General features: G+C 43.2%; 1 protein-coding gene across 3 annotated transcripts in view; it reads left to right on the forward strand.

Annotated features, from left to right (window-relative positions):
- The window catches only part of PDCD11 (programmed cell death 11), a 45,617-nt gene that overhangs the window by 12,231 nt on the left and 11,653 nt on the right, over positions 1–21,733 (forward strand). For all 3 annotated transcript variants that reach the window (XM_055299877.1, XM_055299878.1, XM_055299876.1), the window contains 15 exons: positions 2,382–2,489; positions 4,631–4,837; positions 5,475–5,599; positions 5,780–5,840; positions 6,886–7,032; positions 9,132–9,383; positions 9,968–10,102; positions 10,630–10,824; positions 11,712–11,882; positions 12,919–13,138; positions 14,101–14,250; positions 14,667–14,782; positions 15,510–16,051; positions 16,933–16,995; positions 20,584–20,692. In XM_055299877.1, the coding sequence (XP_055155852.1) occupies positions 2,382–2,489; positions 4,631–4,837; positions 5,475–5,599; positions 5,780–5,840; positions 6,886–7,032; positions 9,132–9,383; positions 9,968–10,102; positions 10,630–10,824; positions 11,712–11,882; positions 12,919–13,138; positions 14,101–14,250; positions 14,667–14,782; positions 15,510–16,051; positions 16,933–16,995; positions 20,584–20,692 (2,601 nt within the window). The remainder of the gene's footprint in view (positions 1–2,381; positions 2,490–4,630; positions 4,838–5,474; positions 5,600–5,779; positions 5,841–6,885; positions 7,033–9,131; positions 9,384–9,967; positions 10,103–10,629; positions 10,825–11,711; positions 11,883–12,918; positions 13,139–14,100; positions 14,251–14,666; positions 14,783–15,509; positions 16,052–16,932; positions 16,996–20,583; positions 20,693–21,733) is intronic.

The following is a 21,733-nucleotide window of genomic DNA, read 5'->3' on the forward strand; positions in this document are numbered from 1 at the left end:
AGGTGCCCCTGAGTTTTAAGAATTTTTAAAAAAATATTTGTTATAGCAAGAGTGAGTGCAAGAGCAGGGTGAGGTGCAGAGAGTGAGGAAGAGAGAGAATCTTCAGCAGATTCCCTCCTGGGCACAGAACTGGGTGTGGGGCTCGATCCCACCACCCCAAGATCATGACCTAAGCCGAAATCAAGAGTCAGATGTTTAACTGAGCCACCCAGGTGCCCCTTGGAAGAGTTCAAGAGTTTATCTTTATCCCTTTTATTTTTATTTTAAGATTTCATGATATGTTTTGGTGTGGTGTTATCTCTCTAGAGATTTATTTGTCTTATAATTCGGAAATGCAGATCTTTTACTTCTGAAAAAATTTCTTGTATTACTGTTTTTCTTTTCTATTTCAAATTGACGTGTAATTCACATATAGGAGGATCCATCCTTTTAAAATGTGTAAATTAGTGGTTTTTTTATTGTATTCACAAAAGTGTGCAGCTGTTACCACTATTTGATTCCAGAACATTTTCATCACCCCAGTAAGAAACCCTGTACCCATTGGTGGTCACTCTCCATCCCTCCCTCCCTCTCTCAAGCCCTTGGCTCTACTTTTTGACTCTCGATTTGTCTATTCTGGATATTCCATATAAATGGAATCACACGATATGTGGCCTTTTGTGTCTGGCTTCTTTCACTTAACAATGTTTTCAAGGTTTATCCATGTTGTAGCTTGTATCAGTACTTCATTACCTTTTATGGCTAAATATTGTTTCATATTGTGGATGTGACACATTTATCAGTTAGTGGGCAGTTGGGTGGTTTCCATTCTGGGCTATTATGAGTAATATTGCTGTGAAATTTGTGCATAAGTTTCTGGGGACATAAGTTTTCATTTCTCTTAGGCATATACTCAGGAATGGGATTGTTTATACGGTAACTAACTTTTTAGAGGAACAGCCAAAGTGGCAGCATGGGTTTACACTCCTACAAGCAATTAAGGATTCCGATTTCTCCCCATTTTCACAAAAACTTGTTACTATGCTTTTTATTATAGCCAGCCTGTGGGTGTGATGTGCTATTGCCTTGTGATTTTGATTTACATTTCTGTAATAATTAGCAATGTTGAGCATTTTTTCATATGCCGATTGGGTTATGACCATTTGTATATCTTCTTTGGAGAAATATCTATTCAGAAGTCCTTTGTCCACTTTAAAATTAGATTTTATTATTACATTGTAAGATTTCTTTTTTTTTTTCATTGTAAGATTTCTTTATATATTTTGGATACTAGCCCCTTATCAGACTTTTAAAAATATATATATAGTTTCCTCTTCTTTCTCTGAAACTCTGGAATAATGTTGGACCTAAAGTTTAGTTTCCTAATTTCTTATTTTTTCATCTCTCCTTTGTTTTGGTATGTACATGTATTTGTCTATATAACTACCTTTTGGGGGAGTCAATTTTTACTTTGTAATCTGTACTGAATTTTTGTTGACTGCCATTTTATGAGCGAGGTGCTAAAAAACATTGTGTGCCTGGTTGGGTGGGTTTGTTGACTGACTGACTTCACTGTCCGGATTAGGAGCTAGCAGACTTTGAGCAGCTCCATATGTCATTGTTACAAGTCTTCTCTGGCATATTAGATTTCTGTAGAAGGGATCTATTAATCTCTCCTCAGGAGGGTATAATCGTGGCTGCCTGAGAGCTAGATGGGAGAGGGCCTGGATGTCTCCATATCTATGTCTATATGATATTCAGAATTTTTCTTAATCTGCATTTTCAGGGTTTCTACTCTTCCTTGTCTTTTGAGTCTGGTACAGATTTCCCAGAGAATAACTCTCATTTTCCATGGAGGTGGAAGAAGTGTAGACCTTGTAATTTGAGGAGAGGACCTAGGTATTTAACTCTGTTTTCTGGATTTCAGTTATCTGCCTCATTGGTCTTTTGAGGTGCTTGGCACCTCTAATTCCCTGGCTTTTAGGGGGCTCTGTGGGGCAAATCAGCATGATCAGTATCTCCCTTTTGCCAGCATTTGGTATTTGCCTTCTTAGTCTACACAGATCACCAAGTCAGCAACAATTTGTCCACATTGTCAGGCTGGTAGTTCCCCCCAAGGATCCTTGTGCAAATTACCCTCCATCCCTTTGGGATATCTTAAGGTGGGTCCCTTTGGGATATCTTAAGGTGGGTGAGGATTGATGCCCCTCAGGCCAGAAAGGAGGTGAACTTAATAAAAGAACAGCCAATGCCAGGAGTTGTCCTGCCACTTAATTTTACAGGAAATAGGATTAATAAGGGTTAGCCAGCAGAGGAGAGGAGTTGTGGAAGATATAGCAGTAAGGGATTTGTATGAACAGTGTCTCACATTCTTGGTTCCTTCTTGTTCCACTTATTTCTAGGTAACTCCAGTTGGCCTTACACTAAACTTCCTCACATTCTTCACTGGCCTGGTCGACTTCATGCACCTAGATCCCAAGAAAGCTGGAACATATTTCTCAAATCAAGCAGTAAGAAATGTTTTCTTTTTCTTTTTTTCTTTTCTTTTCTTTCTTTCTTCTTTCTCTTTTCTTTTTTTTCTTTTTTTTTATTCATTTATGACAGTCACAGAGAGAGAAAGAGAGAGAGGCAGAGACACAGGCAGAGGGAGGAGCAGGCTTCATGCACCGGGAGCCCGACGTGGGACTCGATCCCGGGTCTCCAGGATCGCGCCCTGGGTCAAAGGCAGGCGCCAAACCGCTGCGCCACCCAGGGATCCCTTCTTTCTCTTTTCTTTTCTTTTCTTTTCTTTTCTTTTCTTTTCTTTTCTTTTCTTTTCTTTTCTTTTCTTTCTTTTCTTTTCTTTCTTTTCTTTTCTTTTCTTTTCTTTTCTTCTTTCAGAAATGTTTTCTTGATTCCAGTTGTATCCCAGACAGCTGTCCAGTATTACAGTTAGCTATGAACAGATCCTAGGGCTGCATGTGTGCAGATGTTAGAGGCGGTGAGGGGAATAAAAGGCGTTTTGGAAGGACCACAGGAAGCCACTGTGGTTATTTCTGTGGACTGAGATTAAAGAAGGAGTCTCGGAAAAAGATGGCAACTTACAGTTTGTATTTCTTACTCTTTTATATAGTTTGATACAGGGAGTGGGTGGGTAATGAATCTTTTGCTATTAAAGTGTTTTAAGAAGTATATTTAACATAAAAGAACAAAATATACATTTAAATTAAAAAACATGGTTTAAAAATGCTATGGATAAAGTAAAGCCAATGTTGGAAAAATTTTATTTATTTTTAAAAAAATTTACTTCTTTTAGAGGGAGAGAATGTGTGCACATGTGAGTGTGAGCTGGGGGAGGGGTAGAAGGAGAGGGGGAAAGAATCGCAAGCAGACTGCACTGGGTATGGAGGCCCATGAGGGGTCATCTCACAACCCTGAGATCATGACCCTAAGCTGAATCAAGAGACAAGACACTCAACTAACTGAGCAACCCTAGGCAGCCTGAAAAAATTTTATTGTTATTTTTAAAATTTATTTTTTAAAAGATTTTATTTATTCATTTGAGAGAGTGAGAGCACAAGCAGAGGAGGAACAGAGGGAGAGGGAGAAGCAGACTCCCTCCTGAGCAGGGAGCTTGATGTGGGGCTTGATACCAGGACCCTGGGATCATGACCTGAGCCAAAGGCAGATGCTTAATGAACTAAGCCACCAAGGTGCCCCTAAAAAGTTTTTTAATGGTGCACTTGGTAAAAAAATAAAAAAATAAAAAAAATAAAAAATAAAAAATAAATGGTGCACTTGGTTAAAATATTGGAAGGTTATGGGACATCTGTCTGGGTGTCTCAGTGGCTGAGTGTCTGCCTTCGGCTCAAGTGGTGATCCTGGGGTCCTGGGATCGAGTCCTGTATCGGGTTCCCACCAAGGAGCCTGCTTCTCCCTCTGCCGGTGTCTGCCTTTCTTTCTGTTTGTCTTGTGAATAAGTAAATAAAATCTTTAAAAAACATATTGGAAAATAATACAGTCAAGTGTTAATAATAATTAACTCTGGCTGATTTTTCTACATTTTCTGTAGTGATTTTGAGTATTTGGGAAGAAAGTCCCAATATATGTTATTCAGAGTTTTAAAAAGAATCCTAAAATAATTTTTTTCTTTCTTTTTTTTTTTTTTAACAGTAATATATGCTCCGAGAGTCTAGAGAGACCTATTTCTTATCTAAACAGGTTTTCCCACCACTTAGTGATAATATTAACTTTCTGGTGAACATTTTTCTAGTAACCTTTTCTCCTTATAATCATATTTGTGTACAAAGTGCAGACATTTTACATACTGTAACCTTGTAATCAGAGCAGGCTATTTCTGGTGTTTTTCAGATGAGCCTCTGATACAGCAACACCAGTCGTGGCTTCTGGTACATATGCATTATTAGCCTCATAGTGTTGAGGGGACCTAGTATGTTTTCTGGGCCTTGAGTAAGCAGATTTAGTTGCACATAGTTCCTCTGGGACGTTTCGTTTGAATTTTCCACATGCTCCTTGATCGCATAAGCTGATACTAGGACTTCCATCCATAACCTGGTCAGCACATGTGGAGTCTCAACCTCTGAAAGTGTGCTCTGGGTGCCTTATCTCCTGTATGCATCCTCCTGTTTATTATTCTCTTTCCCTTGTCTAGGTAAGAGCCTGTGTTCTCTGTGTCCATCCTCGGACCAGGGCCGTGCGGCTGAGCCTGCGCCCCGTCTTCCTGCAGCCTGGGCGCTCACTCACCCGGCTCTCCTGCCAGCACCTGGGAGCTGTGCTGGATGACGTTCCCGTGCAGAGCTTTTTCAGCAAGGCTGGGGCCACCTTCAGGCTGAAGGATGGGGCACTGGCCTATGCTCGGGTGAGGAGACTTTTGTTTCATAAGGATCTTACGACTAGCAGGACTTCGGGAACACATGGGTCCTTTTCTGTTTTCTCCATCCCTTGTATTAGTTTCCTATTTTTTAATATCTCCAAGTGTGGCAGACTCTGCATAGGGGTTAGAACAGTGTCTGTCTTTTGTGTTTGAATTCTTTAGGAGTACTTTGACTTTGATACTTGGTCAATGGTAGTACAAGAAGGAGTTAAGATCTACACCAGAGCTTGGCAAAGTTTTTTAAAGGCCCAAATGGTAAATATTTCAGGTTTGTGGGCCATACGATATCTGTCCTGACTACTCAGCTCTGTTGTTGTAACCAGAAAACAGCCATAGAGAGTATGTACATGAAGAGGCATGGCCACGTTCCAGTAAAACGTTTATTTGTGAAAATAGGCCCTAACTCGTCAGCTGTAGTTTACTGACCCATGATCTAGACTTTTCTCTGACCTTTTATTCTTTGATGGTAAAGAGCAGTGTTTTAGAGAATTATTTTAACAGGAAATCAATAGTGTTTTTATGGGGGGTGATAAATGTGTTGAGTCTTGTCAACGTGCTTTCATATCTGCTTGCCTCAGATCTACTGTGTCTGGCTTGCTATTAATCACTTGGTACTTTGTAGCTCAGCCATCTCTCCGATTCTAAGAACGTCTTCAATGCTGACGCCTACAAACCAGGGAACATTCACAAGTGTAGAATCATTGATTACAGCCAAATGGATGAGATGGCGTTGCTCTCTCTGAGGCCGTAAGTCTGTCATCAACACGTGTGGGGGTGTAGAAGTGTGTTCCTCTCTGGATGCATGTTCATTTTCTCCTGGCCTGACTTGGTGAGGGTTTTCTTGCCTACCAGCATGATTTTGTTAGCCCTGAATTTTAGGTAGCCTCTTCCCTAGCTTATTTAATAATGTATTGTTTTTTTTTCTAGGTCTATTATTGAAGCTCAGTACTTTAGATATCATGACATCAAACCTGGGGCATTAGTAAAGGTAAGAATCAAGCATCTTGTTAGATACTCTTCCATCTTTAGGCATTCTTTAGTTCATGGGTTAACTGTCAGCTCATTAGTTCTCATGTGAACACACTTAAAGTCAGGTTCCTTGCCTCTGCCTGTTAACTGGACTTTCTTTTTTTTCCCCTTGGGTAATGTAATTCATTTCAAGATAAAGTCTTAATAGCATCCCCCAAATACCCAGAGGCAGTAGGTCAGAAATCTTGGGATTTGATGGTGTTTATTAGATTAGATCAAAAGTTAGTTGTGGGATGCCTGGTTGACTCAGCTGTTGAGCGTTTGCCTGTGGTTCAGGGCATGTTCCCAGAATGCGGGATTGAGTCCCACATCTGGCTCTCTGCGGGGGGCCTGCTTCTCCCTCTGCCTGTGTCTGTGCCCCTCTCTGTCTCTCTCATAAATTAATTAATTAAAAAAAAGAGGTTGTGTGGTAATTGAACTCCTGGGTTGTTAGTAAGAAGTCACTTGCAGTTGCCTCTCCTGTCCAACCGTTTATTTTTATTTTTATTTTATTTTATTTTATTATTTTATTATTTTATGATTTTATTTATTTAAGAGGCACAGAGAGAGAGAGAGGCAGAGACACAGGCAGAGGGAGAAGCAGGCTCCATGCAGGGAGCCCGACACGAGACTCGATCCCAGGTCTCCAGGATCACACCCTGGGCCAAAGGTGGTGCTAAACCTTTGAGCTGCCCGGGCTGCCCATGTCCAGCCATTTAACCCCCAGTTGAGCAGATCTCTTTTGTAGAGTTTGTTCCTTAGGAGACATAGTCCCCTCCTTCAAAGAATGTGCTTGTGAAGTAGAACATACTCCCACAAAAAGATGTGACAGTACCCGTTAACAAACTAGATTGCATTCAAGTCAGTGTGTGTGGTGTGTGCTTTACCCCATGACATTTGGGCTAATAGGCAATTAGCTTGGGAAGCTAAGTTTCAAAAGAGAGATATGACCTGCTTTGTTGTAAGAAGTAGAGGAAAAAAGCCATTCTTGAGGAATGATGGCTACTTTTCTTTGTACTTCCTAGGGCACAGTGCTGACCATAGAGCCATATGGGATGCTGGTGAAGGTGGGTGAGCAAATCAGAGGCTTGATACCTCCCATGCACCTGGCTGACATCCTGATAAAGAATCCAGAGAAGAAGTACCACATTGGGGATGAGGTCAAGTGCCGGGTGAGCCTCCTGAAGGGTCTCATTGGGGTTTAGGCCAGATGGGAAAAAAGCAGTGCTTCTCAGATAAAGTTTCTACCTTTTTTCACAAAATGACCGTATAACATCTCTGGTACTATGTCTGGCATTGAGAAGAGGAAACTGATCTCTGCCCTTTAGAGTTGCATGATATGATTGAGAGTTAAAATATTCATACATGAAGTGAGCAAGTCACTGTGTGACCTTTTGTCGCATGGTTTGGTTCAGGTTATAGGCTATGATCATATCTCAAAGGAGAGGTGAGGGTGGGCTGGGCCAGCAAGAATCATTGATGATATCTGGGCAGCTGGGTAGCTGAGTTGGTTAAGTATCTGCCTTCAGCTCAAGTCATAATCTAAGAGTCCTGGGATCTAGTCCCACATTGGGCTCCTTGCTCAATGAGGAATCTGCTTCTTGCTCTTCCTCTCCTGCTCATGTTCAAAAAAAAAAAAAATTGATATTAATAGCAACCACCATGTAAAATGTATTTTGTGCCTGGGCCCATGACATGCACTATGTCATTTCATCCTTAAAATGACCCCATAAAGTACTGTTATCCTCATTTTACAGGTGGGGAAATTAAAGCTTAGGAAAGTGAAGTCACATAGCTTGCCGCAAATCACACAGCTGATAAATAAACAGCAGAACCAGTTTTCATATTCAGGTCTCTGTGACAATAATGACTTCTACATTTCTGGCACAGGTGGCACTTGAACTAGAAAGGATTTGAGGAGGAGCAAGGATTGTATCAGGCACAGAAATATCCAAACCAAACTGCCAAACCTTGAGTGGTTTATAATAAAGCTTTGAGGGATCCCTGGGTGGCGCAGCGGTTTGGCGCCTGCCTTTGGCCCGGGACGCGATCCTGGAGACCCAGGATTGAATCCCACATCAGGCTCCCAGTGCATGGAGCCTGCTTCTCCCTCTGCCTATGTCTCTGCATCTCTCTCTCTCTCTCTCTCTCTCTCTCTCTCTCTCTGTAACTATCATAAATAAATAAAAATTAAGGGACCCCTGGGTGGCGCAGCGGTTTAGCGCCTGCCTTTGGCCCAGGGCGCGATCATGGAGACCCGGGATCGAATCCCACGTCGGGCTCCCGGTGCATGGAGCCTGCTTCTCCCTCTGCCTGTGTCTCTGCCTCTCTCTCTCTCTCTCTCACTGTGTGCCTATCATAAATAAATAAAATAAAATAAATAAATAAATAAATAAATAAATAAATAAATAAATAAAAATTAAAAAAAAAATAAAGCTTTGAATCCCAAGAGAAGCTTCACAGAGTTGTGAAATTTAAATGTGAAACAAGGGGGATCCCTGGGTGGCTCAGCAGTTTAGCGCCTGCCTTCGGCCCAGGGCGTGATCCTGAAGTCTTGGGATTGAGTCCCACATCGAGCTCCCTGCGTGGAGCCTGCTTCTCCCTCTGCCTTTGTCTCTGCCTCTCTCTGTCTGTGTTTCATGAATAAATAAATAAAAATAAATAAAAAAAATAAATGTGAAACACAGTGCTTAATACAGGGCCTGGTGTGTGGGCACTCACAGTGTGCGATTTTCTTTTCATTTTATTTCATTATTGAGTCAAAAAAGATATTGACCACCCATTGGTGCATAATTTTATAGCAGTGGAATCAGGAAGTTTAGATATAAAGGAACTTGTCTACCCTCAAGGAGATGGATGAGAGGAATGAGAGATGGTTGGATCTCTCAGTCTTAGTTTATAGCGAACACATAACAGTCCCGAGGTGGTAAATTGGCTAATTTTTCATTCTGTTATGCAAGTTGCATGTGGTCTGGGAGGGAGCTGAGGCACTATTGAAGTAACTGATAGTACTGTGGAGGTGCAGTGAGGCAGTGAGGATTACACAGGCCCAGGAGGGAACGTGCAGGAGGAAGTACATTTGAAGTAGGTGGATACTCCCCAGATGGTCATCCCTCAGGGAAGATCCACAGCTGAGAGTATTCTCAGAGGGCAAGAGATAACAGATTCTTAGGAAGTGGCCATGGCCTTCGGGTTCACAGGTTGCAGAAGCCAGTCCGGTGGCTCTCTTGACAATGGGTGACTTGATAACAACCATTATCTTTCCCCCTAGGTTTTGCTTTGTGATCCTGAAGCCAAAAAGCTGATGATGACCCTGAAGAAAACCCTGATTGAGTCTAAACTGCCTGCCATTACCTGCTATGCTGATGCCAAGCCTGGTCTGCAGACGCACGGCTTCATCCTCCGGGTCAAGGACTATGGGTGCATTGTGAAGTTCTACAACGATGTGCAGGGACTGGTGCCCAAGCATGAGCTCAGTGCCGAGTATGTCCCTGACCCAGAGAGGGTCTTTTACACTGGCCAGGTAACCCTTTCCTTGGACAGGCCCATAGCCTTGTGACACCTATGAACATAGATTTGAAAAGAGGAGTAGTGGGGGGACTACTTTTTAAGGGAGAAGGAAGGAGCACATAGGGCAGTGGGCTTGAGCCAGCTAAGTGAAGGAGACGTGGAACAGAGCCAAGAGAAGCCCTCAGGAGGGTTCAGCAGAAGCTGGCAAACTAAGAGGCCTGAGCCCATAACCTGGAAGAAATAAATTAGTCTTTCCCTAAAACAAACATACTGGTGTCCCTCACATCAGAATTGTTCTGAGGTTACTGTCACCACAAGGTGGCAGTGCCATAAAACTAGTCAGTCTGAATCTATCTAGGAAAAATAATATTTTAAAATTTGGTGTTGTACCATAAATTTATTCACGTTTTCTTTTCAGCCAGAGGGCTGACTTGGGGGAATTCTGTGTATCTTTCAGTACATTTCTTTCCACTGCCTTCTGATCTAATCCCAGGTCTTAGCACATCTCCCTCTGCCCTACTTGTGCAGGGCAGCTCTCTCCAGGGCCTGACCGGTCTGCTGGGAAGAGTTAGTCAGGCAAATGTGGTTTCTCACTAGGTGGTGAAGGTTGTAGTGCTGAACTGTGAGCCGTCCAAAGAGAGGATGCTTTTGTCCTTCAAGCTGTTGGGTGATCCAAAGAAAGAGCATACGGGACACAGTCAGAAGAAAAGAAGAGCCATTAGTGTTGGACAGGTACCTGGACTTCTCCAAACAAGCTATTTTAGTTTATGCAGTAGAAAGCAGGTTGCCACTGACACTGACCCATGGAGGGAAAGATCAAGGTAGCTAGATAAGATTCTGGGGCCAGAGAGAATTGAGGGTCTTGAAAGAGGGTTCTTTTGGTGTGTCAGAGCAAATGGAAGCTGTCTAGGAAAAAGTGCCATCCTTGTATGGCTTTTCAGCAGTGTACTACTGTCCTCATTCCTCTCTGGTCTCTAGGACCAGCCTGCAAGACTGCCTTTCCCCTGGGACTTGGTGGGTGGAGTGACTTGGGAGAAGAGCCATGTGAGCACACAGTTGGGTCCTGGAGGGTGTGTGAATGCCTGCAGGGTCTTTGAGGGCAGTGGTGTGGGGTGTGGAAGAAAGCTACTTCTCTGATCTTGACCTCTCAATGATCCCTGGGGTGGGAACTTGATGCCTCTAATCTCCACCTGAGCCAGATGTGGTTGCTGTCTGCTCAAGACAAATACTATTTTTTTTGTCTTTCTCTTCCTGAATAGTTGGTGGATGTGAAGGTTTTAGAGAAGACCAAAGATGGGCTGGAAGTGTCTGTCCTGCCCCATAACATCCCTGCTTTCCTCCCCACACCTCATCTGTCGGACCACGTCGCCAATGGCCCTCTGTTGTATCACTGGCTCCAGGCTGGCGACACCCTTCACAGAGTACTTTGTCTGAGCCAGAGTGAGGGACGTGTTGTATCCTTTACTGGTATCTGGTGAGCTACGGGCCCTTTGGGGAAGACTCTAGGTTCAGCTCTGCTCTTAATTGGAAACTCCATGGGAAAGAGGCAGTCATTTGACTTTAGAAATACCACCATAAAATCAGACCAGACCTGTTCTTTCCCTCTTCCTCTGGTGGAATGAGGTTGAAGTCCTATCAGCAGATGCTGGTCAGGGCAGAGTAGGAGTCCAGGATGTTGGAGTAGAGGCAGTGTGGCCTGCCAGGTCCAGGAGAATATTGCTTTCTCAGACACTCAGTCCTTGCCCCTTGAGCTGAAACAATTAATAAGGTAGCCTCTGTCCTTCTTCGTACCCCCACCCCCACCCATCTGCCGGCCCCCATGGGGGCTCAGAGTATTCCCTTTGGTCTTGGTGTGCATACTTCGAAGGAGAACACTGCCTCTTTTGTCACAGAATGTAAAATAAAATCTCACTAGAGTGAAGATAGAGGAGGTGAGATAGGGTGGATTAGTGTGAAGATTGTGGAGGATCCTGTCATGGTCAGTCCAACTGCCAAACCACAAAGATGAGCCAGTCCCTTTTTGGTCCTCTTCAGTAATCTGGAGATAAATTAATAAGGAAAGGAAAAACACTGGTTCTTAAATTTGAATGTGTGTCAGAATCACCTGGAGGCCTTATTCACACAGCTTGCTGGGCCCCACCCCCAGAGTTTGTAATTCAGTAGGTATAGGACAGTGCTTAGGAATTTGTGTTTCTCACAAGTTCCAGGTGATGTTAATGCTGCTGGTCTGCATGCTTAGAGTGTCTTTGTAGCAGCAGAGCATGTAGAGTAGAAAAAGGAATTGGAGAGATGAATATTTCATCTGCCCTTTCTGGAATGTTCCTTGATGAAGTGCCATTAGCTCCTTTGTAGGAAGCCAGCTTTGGTCTCCACAGTGGAGGGTGGCCAAGATCCTAAGAACTTCGCAGAAATCCATCCTGGGATGCTGCTCATCGGTTTTGTGAAGAGCATCAAGGACTATGGTGTGTTCGTCCAGTTCCCGTCAGGTCTCAGTGGACTGGCCCCTAAAGCTGTAAGTTCAGCTCTATGCACGAGAGCCTTGGGGGAGAAATATTAGGAGCCTGAGGGTGAGAAGGAGCAGGATATCTTAATCCCTTGCAAGATTTTCAGGGACAAGGCAAAAAGGCATCTGCATGAGGAGAATGGGCCTGAGATTCTTGCCCAGCCATGTGTCCTGGAGGAAGTGGCATCTTTACTTCACAGTACAGCGTTGGGTAGGTGGGCAGGGACTGCGAAGACTTTAGTGAACTTATACTCTCAGCATGTATAGACATGGAAGTTAATTTTGCTGAGCAGCTGAGTAAAAGTTTTGCAACCTCCTAGGGTTTTTGAAGTGTCATGGTACTGGAATACCTTTGAAAGGATCCCCTCCACCACGATGTCATCGAATTCATAAACTTTTCAGATGCAAAAAGTCTTAATGACCCCATAGTTGAATGCCTCATGCTGCTGACTAAACAGACCCGGAGTCGAGAGGACTCTTAGCGAAATCAGTGTTAAGACAGTGGATGAGCAAATGGCCTGTAGTTTATTTATAAATACTTCTTCCTTTCCATAATTTTGTCTCCCAGACATATTCCCTGATGTCATAGCGAAGTCAGTGTAAAACGGTGGGTGAGCAAATGGCCTGTAGTTTATTTATAAATACTTCTTCTCTTCCATAGTTTTGTTTCCCTGACATATTTCCTGGGTGGATGTCATTTACATCCCCTGTCAGGACAAGTTTAAAAATGAGAGAAGAGGGGAAACCTATGGAAATATGCATAGGACAGGCCAGAGGGTTACCATCCAGGGTTAGAGACATGGATGGCTTGTTCTTCTCGCTTGCCAATGATGTGCCTCCTTGGGTGGGTGCCCTCTAGAAGTCTGGGTTGGACCGCCAAGGCCTCATGGTTTTCTGGAAGGGGATTAGAGCTGTGTTCAGAGATGGCTGAGGGGTCTTCCTGGCTTCCATCTCTCTCCACTCCTCCCTCACATCCTTTTCTGGGGGCATTAATTAAGTTGCCTTGGTAGAGACTTACTGTCTTTATTTTCTGCCCACTTGTTAGATCATGAGTGACAAGTTTGTGACTTCTACAAGTGACCACTTTGTTGAGGGGCAGACAGTGGTTGCAAAGGTGACCAACGTGGATGAGGAGAAGCAGCGCATGCTGCTCTCGCTGCGGCTGTCAGACTGCGGTCTGGGGGACCTGGCTACCACCAGCCTCCTCCTCCTGAGCCAGTGCCTGGAAGAGCGGCAGGGTGTGCGCAGCCTCATGAGCAACCGAGGTGGGGACATAGGGGTGGAGGGTGAGGGTCAGGGGTAGGGAGTGTCTGTTGTAAATCATACGTGTCTCTTCCAATGAGTTGTTGGGTTTCCCAGATAAAAGCAATTTTAAAAAACAAAAATTAAACTTTTTTTAAAAAAATATTTATTTATTTTAGAAAGAAAGAGCACACGAGTGGGAGGGGCAGAAGGAGAGAGCATCTCAAACAAGCTTTGTGCTCAATTTGATCTCACGACCCTGAAATCAAAATCTCAGCCGAAACTAAGAATCTGATACTTAACTGACTGTGCCACCCAGGCACCTACACTTTTTAATGGGAGTATAACCTGTATAAAGTGCCTAAATCATTTAGGGTACAGTCTAGTAAATGTTTATGAAACAAATACCTTTGTTTAACTACTACCTAGATTCAGATAAAGATCATTACTAGCATTTCAGAGGTCCCCCTTGTACTCTCTTCCAGACCAAAATCAAAATTCCTTTTAGTTCTATGACCTCAGGTTTGTATTTGTTTTGAATCCATTCGCCTCTTCACTTGTTCTTTTATTCAGCAAATACCTGGTAGATGATAGAATGGAACAGGGACCTGCTAGAAGTCTATGAGGGGTTATTCTGTTGGATCTTCCTAAGTTTTGAACCATCAGATAGGATTATCGAAATCTTGATGGGATTTGGGAATACGAAGCTTGAGAGGGTAGATTCCAAGCAGAAGCAACGAAAATTCAGAAACCAAAGGGAAGTGTGTGTTTGTGGGTATTTGTTGGGTATTTTCATAAATTATGGCCAGGTAGGATTAGCAGAGGCACAGGTTTCTCTCCCTGCGATAGGAGTGTTCATGGGTATGTACCCTCCAGTGCTTTTTACCTTCCCAGTGCTCTGTTGTTCTCTGTAACAGCACATTTCCAAAGGAAAAGAATGGTGAGTATTGTTTGTTAATCCCCATTTCTTTCGGGTCTCTGGCAGACTCTGTGTTGATCCAGACGCTGGCTGAGATGACCCCAGGGATGGTCCTTGACCTAGAGGTGCAGGAGGTGTTGGAGGATGGCTCTGTGGTGTTCAGTGAGGGCCCGGTGTCTGGCCTGGTCCTGAGGGCCAGCAAATATCATCGAGCAGGTAAGCTCTTCTGTCTCGCCCCTCATGGTTTGTGGGGGAAATTCTTTGCTAACTGTTCCCACACTTGAATACAGAATTTCCAAATACATAGTGTAGAGGAGCTGATTCAGTAGAAAATTTTGGCATCCCTGTCTTGTGTTCATGTAAATCAAGATAACTGACAGCATGCTACAGAAGGTTTAAGTGTAAATCCTTTTATAATTGGGTAAATCTAGATTTTTGTATATCATGTTGCGTAAATTAAGGCACACCTGAACTTGAATTATGGGAGGTAGACTTTTGGTTTTTCCTAGCCCAGATAGACCCAGGACAGATGTCCTCTTTTTTGTGGCCAAGGGGCTTGTGGGGCTCTTGGAGAGATGCTTTCTTCCCTCTTCCACAAGGATGCTCATGTTGTGTTTGGTTCTGCACTGCAGGGCAAGAGGTGGAGCCTGGGCAGAAAAAGAAAGTTGTCATCCTAATTGTTGATATGTTGAAGTTGGAAGTACATGTTTCCCTTTGTCATGATTTGGTTAATAGAAAACCTAAAAAGGTAAGCTTGTGATGACTCCATTCCTGTGATTTCAAAGGCATTACACAGCTCTTCAGCCCCACACACTTTGCTCAGGGGTTCTAATGCAAATGCCTGTGGATAAGGTTATCGTATACCTGGATTTTTGTGGGTTGTTGTTCCACTTCTCGTCTTGGTGTGGTTATTAATGGCACTGACTTTCACTCTGATACCAGTGATAAATTGTGTGGTCACCCTGTCTTCAGGGCCGGTAGATAATGTAAATGAGTGAAGTGCACATGGCCAGCCCACAAGGAGGCAGAGAGGATTCAGGTCCATCTACTCCTTGCCAGGTGGGAATATCTGCATCTAGTGTTGCTGAGCCTGATTTTTAAGAGAAGGCAGGATTTGATTTTTATTAGTTTTTTTTTTAATAAACGTGGGAAATGTTGGAAATTTTGTTTTTTAAGACCTGTGACCCAAACAACACATGCCTATGTGTAGTTCTCTAGGCTGCTCATCCACACCCATCCAAAACAAAAGCTAAGTCCCAGGGATTCTGGTGTGGTGCCTTGAGTTTAGTCAGGTCACGTCAGTGACAGGAGGAGAAGCTAGCTCGAGGGAGTGAAAGCTAGTTTGTTACAACTCGTACTAGCCCTGGGTCTCCTGGACTCAGAGCACTTTCCCAGCCCTGCCTGCCCAGTGGGTGATGACCAAACACTTGTGCCTTATAAGAAGTGGGGATGGTGGGTTTTTTTCTGTTTTCCAGCTGAAGAAAGGCAGTGAGCACCAGGCAATTGTGCAGCACTTGGAGGAGTCCTTTGCTGTCGCCTCCTTGGTAGAGACTGGCCACCTGGCAGCTTTCTCCCTGACCTCTCACCTCAATGACACCTTCCGCTTTGACTCAGAGAAGTTGCAAGTGGGACAGGGTGTCTCCCTAACCCTCAAGACCACAGAACCAGGAATGACTGGTTTTCTTTTGGCCGTTGAGGGGCCAGCTGCTAAGAGGACTGTGAGACAGACCCGGAAGGACTCCGAGACAGTTGATGAAGATGAGGAAGCAGATCCAGCTCTGGTTGTGGGGGCTGTAAAGAAGCACACCCTATCCATTGGGGACATGGTCACAGGCACTGTCAAGTCTATTAAGCCCACCCACGTGGTTGTGACCCTGGAAGATGGCATCATTGGCTGTATTCATGCCTCCCACATTCTAGATGATATTCCAGTGGGCACATCTCCTACTGCCAAGTTGAAAGTTGGGAGGACAGTCACTGCCCGAGTGATTGGTGGGAGAGATATGAAGACGTTCAAGTATGGAGGCTTCAGGAAATGGGCTGGTTTTGGGGGGAGATTGTAGTAATTGTGGGAGAAGGAATGGGCACTGAGGCAAGCTCTAAAAAGTTGTTCATGAATTGGATTTTCTTCTAGTTAAGAGAAATGTTCACCAAAGGAATCCTTTTACTTTTTCCTGGTTTTTTAAAAAATAGCATCTGGTGTAGTGGTTAAAACTGTTAGTTTAAAGTGAGAGAGACCTGGGTTTGCATTCCAGATTTGCCACTTAAAATTGTGTGACCATGACTTAGGTAGTTACTTAACCCTGAGTTTTATTTTCCTAATTTGTAAAGTGAGAGTACGGGTGGTTAGTACCTTTTTTTGCAGAGTTTGAGAGAATATCTGGTATGCAGTGTGCCTAGCAGGTTGCCCGACACAGTTATTGCTCTGTATACATCAGAGGTTATTGTAATCCATCCTCCACTGCATACGTTAATCATACTCCTTTTCTTTAAATCTGCTTGTAATATTGTTATTGTAGCAGAAATCCTTGCTATAGTAAAAAAAGCAAAATAATTAAGTCTATAATTTGCATATTAATTTCAGTAGCGACTCTTTCTAGACCTGTTTTCTAACTTTAAGATCATAGTGAAAGAGTTGGAGAATATAGTCTGGAAGGAAAATTCTGCTCAGGGTTTTTTAATGAGACAATACTAGAAGATTAGATGAGCCAGATCCTCAACATTTACTACAGAGAATGAGAGGAAGCCCTCAGGCCTGACAAATTACCAGTGGGCGGAATGGCAGTGGAGCAGGTGGCTTTTAAGCTTGGTTTTGTGGGTATAGAGAGAAAATATGATCACCAGAGAATGGCAGTATGGAGAATAAGAGAAATGATTTGGCCTTATTTCTTTCTCCAGGTTTCTTCCAATAAGTCATCCCAGATTTATTCGAACCATTCCAGAGCTGAGTGTCCGGCCAAGGTGAGGGGAACCCCAGCAGCATGGTCTCATGGAAAGACTGTGGAGTTTAGAGTCAGGAACCTGAGTTCTAGTCTAGATTTTGCCGGTGTTTTGACTTCTTGTGCCTCTGTCTGTCCAGGTTGTCTTTTTTCTCTAGTAAGGAAATTTTATCTGGCTCTGATAGAGCTAGTTGAAGGGATTCTATGAAACTTAATGTAAAAGCTGTAATTAGAGATTAAAAGGCTGATTACAGTTCTGTTTGTCAGCATGTAACAAAAGAAGCATTTTTGCTCTCAACCCAATTTTCTAGGACTCAGTAATTCCAAAAATAAACAACATACAGCCAAGAAAATGCCCATTCTTTGAGTGTAGAGACTACTTCTTGGTGACTGGAATTTTTTTTTTTAAGATTATTTATTTATTTATTCATGAGAAACAGAGAGAGAGAGAGAGGCAGAGACACAGGCAGAGAGAGAAGCAGGCTCCATGCAAGGAGCCCGATGTGGGATCCGAACCCAGGAATCTGGGATTATGCCCTGAGCCAAAGGCAGGTGCTAAACCACAGAGCCACTCAGGTGTCCCTTTTTTTTTTTTTTTAAGATTTTATTTATTCATTCATGAGAGACACAGAGAGAGAGGCAGACACAGGCAGAAGGAGAAGCAGGCTCCATGCAGGAAGCCCAACGTGGGACTCGATCCCAGGTCTCCAGGATCAGGCCCTGGACCAAAGGTGGCGCTAAACCGCTGAGCCACCTGGGCTGCCCCCTACCCCCTTTTTAAGGATGACTGGAATTTTAGGTCATGTTTTAGTGGATTTCATAGAGGGATGTTCAGTGAGGGATTATATATAGAGGAAAACTAGTTTGTTTAGTGTTGGATCCAGTTTGGGATCATTTTTTTCAGAGGATCTTAAGCATTTTGATTCATGGGCCTATTTCTGCTTCTTCCATTAAAAACCCAGCCTCTTGAAGTTAATAAGTCATCAATGCATGAAGCTAGATATCTATGAATGAGAAAGTGGCCCTTTAGAGTCAGCTGTGAGATCCTCCAGGTTAAGTCTTTAGTCCTAGGGTTATAAGGAAAGGGCCTCTTAAGTGACTTTTAGGGGGTAAGGTTTTTTGTTTGTTTTTAATGGCAGTTAACATACAGTGTTGGGGCAGACCCAGTGGCGCAGCGGTTTAGCGCCACCTGCAGACCAGGGCGTGATCCTGGAGACCCTGGATCGAGTCCCACGTCAGGCTCTCTGTATGATGCCTGCTTCTTCCTCTGCCTGTGTCTCTGCCTCTCCCTCTCTCTGTCTCTATGAATAAATAAATAAAATCTTTTAAAAAATTTTGAAAAAAAAACATACAGTGTTATATTAATTTCAGGTGTACAACATAGTGATTGGGCAGATCTATACGCTCTGCTCACCACAGTATAGCTCCCATCTGTTACCATAAATGCTCTTACAGTACCATTGACTATATTTCCTATGCTGTACTATCATCCCTGTGACTTACTCATTCCATACTTGGAAGGCTGTATCTCCCACTCCCCTTCACCCATTTTGCCCATCTCACCACCCGCTTTCTCTCTGGCGACCATCAGTTCTCTGCATTTGTGGGTCTATTTCTGCTCACTGTGGTATTGATGTGTATTTCTCTGATGGCTAGTGATGTGAAGTACTTTGTCCTATGCTTACTGTTTTTTGTTTTTTTTTTTTTAAGAGAAGGAGAAGTCGGAGGGGCAGAGGGAGAGAGAGAATCTTGCAGGCTGTACGCCCAGTGCTAGAACCCAACTCAGGCTCAGTTTCACGACCCTGAGATCATGACTTGAGCCGAAATTGAGAGTTGGACACTTAACTGGCTCAGCCACCCAGGCTCTCTGCTTTTGGTCATTCTTTTTTTTTTTTTTTTTTTTAAAGATTTTATTTATTTGTTCATGAGAGACACACACAGAGAGAGGCAGAGACACAGGCAGAGGGAGAGAGAAACAGGCTCCATGCAGGGAGCCCAACGTGGGACTCGATCCTGGGTCTCTAGAATCACGCCCTGGGCTGAAGGCAATGCTAAACCGCTAAGCCACCAGGGCTGCCCGTGTGTATGTGTTTTAAGAAATAACATTTTAGGGATCCCTGGGTGGCGCAGCGGTTTGGCGCCTGCCTTTGGCCCAGGGCGCTATCCTGGAGACCCGGGATCGAATCCCATGTCGGGCTCCCGGTGCATGGAGCCTGCTTCTCCCTCTGCCTGTGTCCCTGCCTCTCTCTCTCTCTCTCTCTGTGACTATCATAAATAAATAAAAAAATTTAAAAAAAAAAAGAAATAACATTTTACACATGTTCCCTTCCCTAGGCTTCTCTCTCTACCCTCAGAAGATGAATTACCCATTATTCATTTGATATATATACAGCTCTTTCATAACTTTGTTTATATATATATATACTTATATATGTACAAAATGATTGTGTAGTTTTCAAGTTTAACATAAATGGCATGCTGTACTTAATGTTTTGCAACTTGTTTTTCTCAAAATTTTGATTTTGAGATCTGTTTTTGTGCCTATAGTTAAAATAGTAGTCCGTTTTATGAATGTGCCCAACTGTATATATTCTCTAACTCATGGAGGATGTTTAAGGTTGTTTCCAGTTTTTCTTTTTTATAAATAATGCCAAAGGGAACATCTTGAACTTGTTCCACTATGCATCTATGTAAGGATTTATGTAGGGTAGATTTACTGGAATATAAGGTACATGCATTTTTTTTTTTAAGATTTTATTTATTTATTCATGAGAGACACAGAGAGAGAGAGGCAGGAGACACAGGCAGAGGGAGAAGCAGGCTCCATGCAGGGAGCCTGATGTGGGACTCGATCCCCGGACTCCAGGATCACACCTTGGGCCAAAGCAGGCGCTAAACCGCTGAGCCACCCAGGGATCCCCGGTACATGGATTTTTAACTTTACTAGTGTATGAAGGTTTCCATTTCTCTATTCACCAGTGCTTGCTATTATATGCTACAGTTTACCAACATTATACCATTTTATTATTGAGTTTGAGTTTATTTTAGAAATCAACTTCAATTGGTAAGCTGGGCTGGGAGTCTATAATTGCTTTGAAGTGATTTGTGACTGAAAACCACATCCCCTTGTTGCTTTTCTGAGGAGAAAAAGTGATAATGGCAAGGTAGCATAGGGGACAGAGCCCTGGATTTTTGAGTCAGAGCTCTGACTTCAACTCCTGATTTAATAGCATAAAATTAATACCTGCCCTGCCTAATTTATACATGAGATTATTGTCACATTCAGCAAGAGACTACAGTTCTGCAAACTAAAAAGCAATAGCTAAAGTATTACAAAAGAAGTAAAAACAATTTTGTTTCCTTAGTTTGTAAAGATTATCGTAGTCTACCTACTTTATAGCTTGTTCATACCTAGGTGAATGAAATGGAAGAGATTGGCTCTCATGCAGGTATTTTGAACATTGCCCTTGGAGGAGAGAAGTGGGCATGTGGGAGGTATGCATGAATGAGGGGGCTACAGTCAATCCATGGCCATGTAGGGGAGGTGATTTCAAGCTAGAAACCTTACCCAGAGGTTGGCATACTCTTTCTGTTGCTTTTCTGCAAACAGTGAGCTGGAGAAAGATGGCTGCACTGCTCTCAACACTCACTCTTCTAGCCACTTGGAGAAGATTAAACAGTATCAGGCTGGGCAGACTTTGATTTGCTTCTTGAAGAAGGTGAGTAGCGCACACCAGTGTGATGCCAGTCTTCTTTCAGAAGAAAAGGGGGAGAAGCTGGAGACAAGGGCCATTAGCACTAAGCATTTGAATCTGTTTGCTACCCTGTTGGTTTGTGGGAGATCAGAAGCCTAATTGAGGAGCTAAAATTATAACTCACGAAACAATTGGCAACTCACAGTTCAACATATTTATAGATTAATTGTACAAAAGGGAAGAAAAAATATAGAGGAAGATTTAAAGTAAATGTGTTACTGGATTCTAGATTCTTGTCATACATCAAGTTCAGGTGCAGTGCACACAGAGTAATAGTACCTGCATGTCAGATTATATGTTCTAGCCTCCAGCGGAGCAGGAGTTCAAGAAAGGGAAGAGATCAGTGAAAACTGCACTGGTTGGAATATATCAGAGAGAAAGTTGGGTTGGGCTTGACCTTGAGAAATAGTTCCTCATCACTGCTGCCGGATTCTTTTTCCATAAGCATCTGGCTGAGCATGTCACTGATTGATGCTTGATTCCTTTGGTTACCTGTTGTCTCTAGGTGAGTTTCATAAACCCCTGATGCCTTGGAGTGGCATTTAAGGCTCTTCAGAAGTGACCTCATACACTTTGTGTACCAGTCACCCTGAGAACCTCCTCTGTTTCCCTTCTTGTTTTTATTTCTGTACTCGGAGTGCTCTATTCCTACAACCCTTTAAAGCCCAGCATAGGTATTCCCTTCATATTTCTAGTTCTATGTATTCCGATAGCATATTGTGTTTCCACTGCTCTGGTTATTTGCATACTTGTTTCACTTTGTAGACTGTAACCTTGGAGATAGGGTTTGGCTTTTATTTATGTCTCTCATGAATTAAATAAACAAAATCTTAAAAAAAAAAAAAAGATGTTGAGCCCTGGAGATGATTAACCATCACTGGGCACAGCTGAGCTTGGAAGGGTCTACAGAGGTCAGTGGGATTGCTCCTGCTGCTTGAGGACATCTCTGAGTTCATTTTTGCCTCCTGATTAGCTGAGGCACCAGGAGGGTTACGTGGGCGGCTA

The sequence above is a fragment of the Nyctereutes procyonoides genome, unplaced genomic scaffold (assembly GCF_905146905.1).
Source record: "Nyctereutes procyonoides isolate TBG_1078 unplaced genomic scaffold, NYPRO_anot_genome, whole genome shotgun sequence".
In the NCBI taxonomy this organism is placed as follows: domain Eukaryota; kingdom Metazoa; phylum Chordata; class Mammalia; order Carnivora; family Canidae; genus Nyctereutes; species Nyctereutes procyonoides.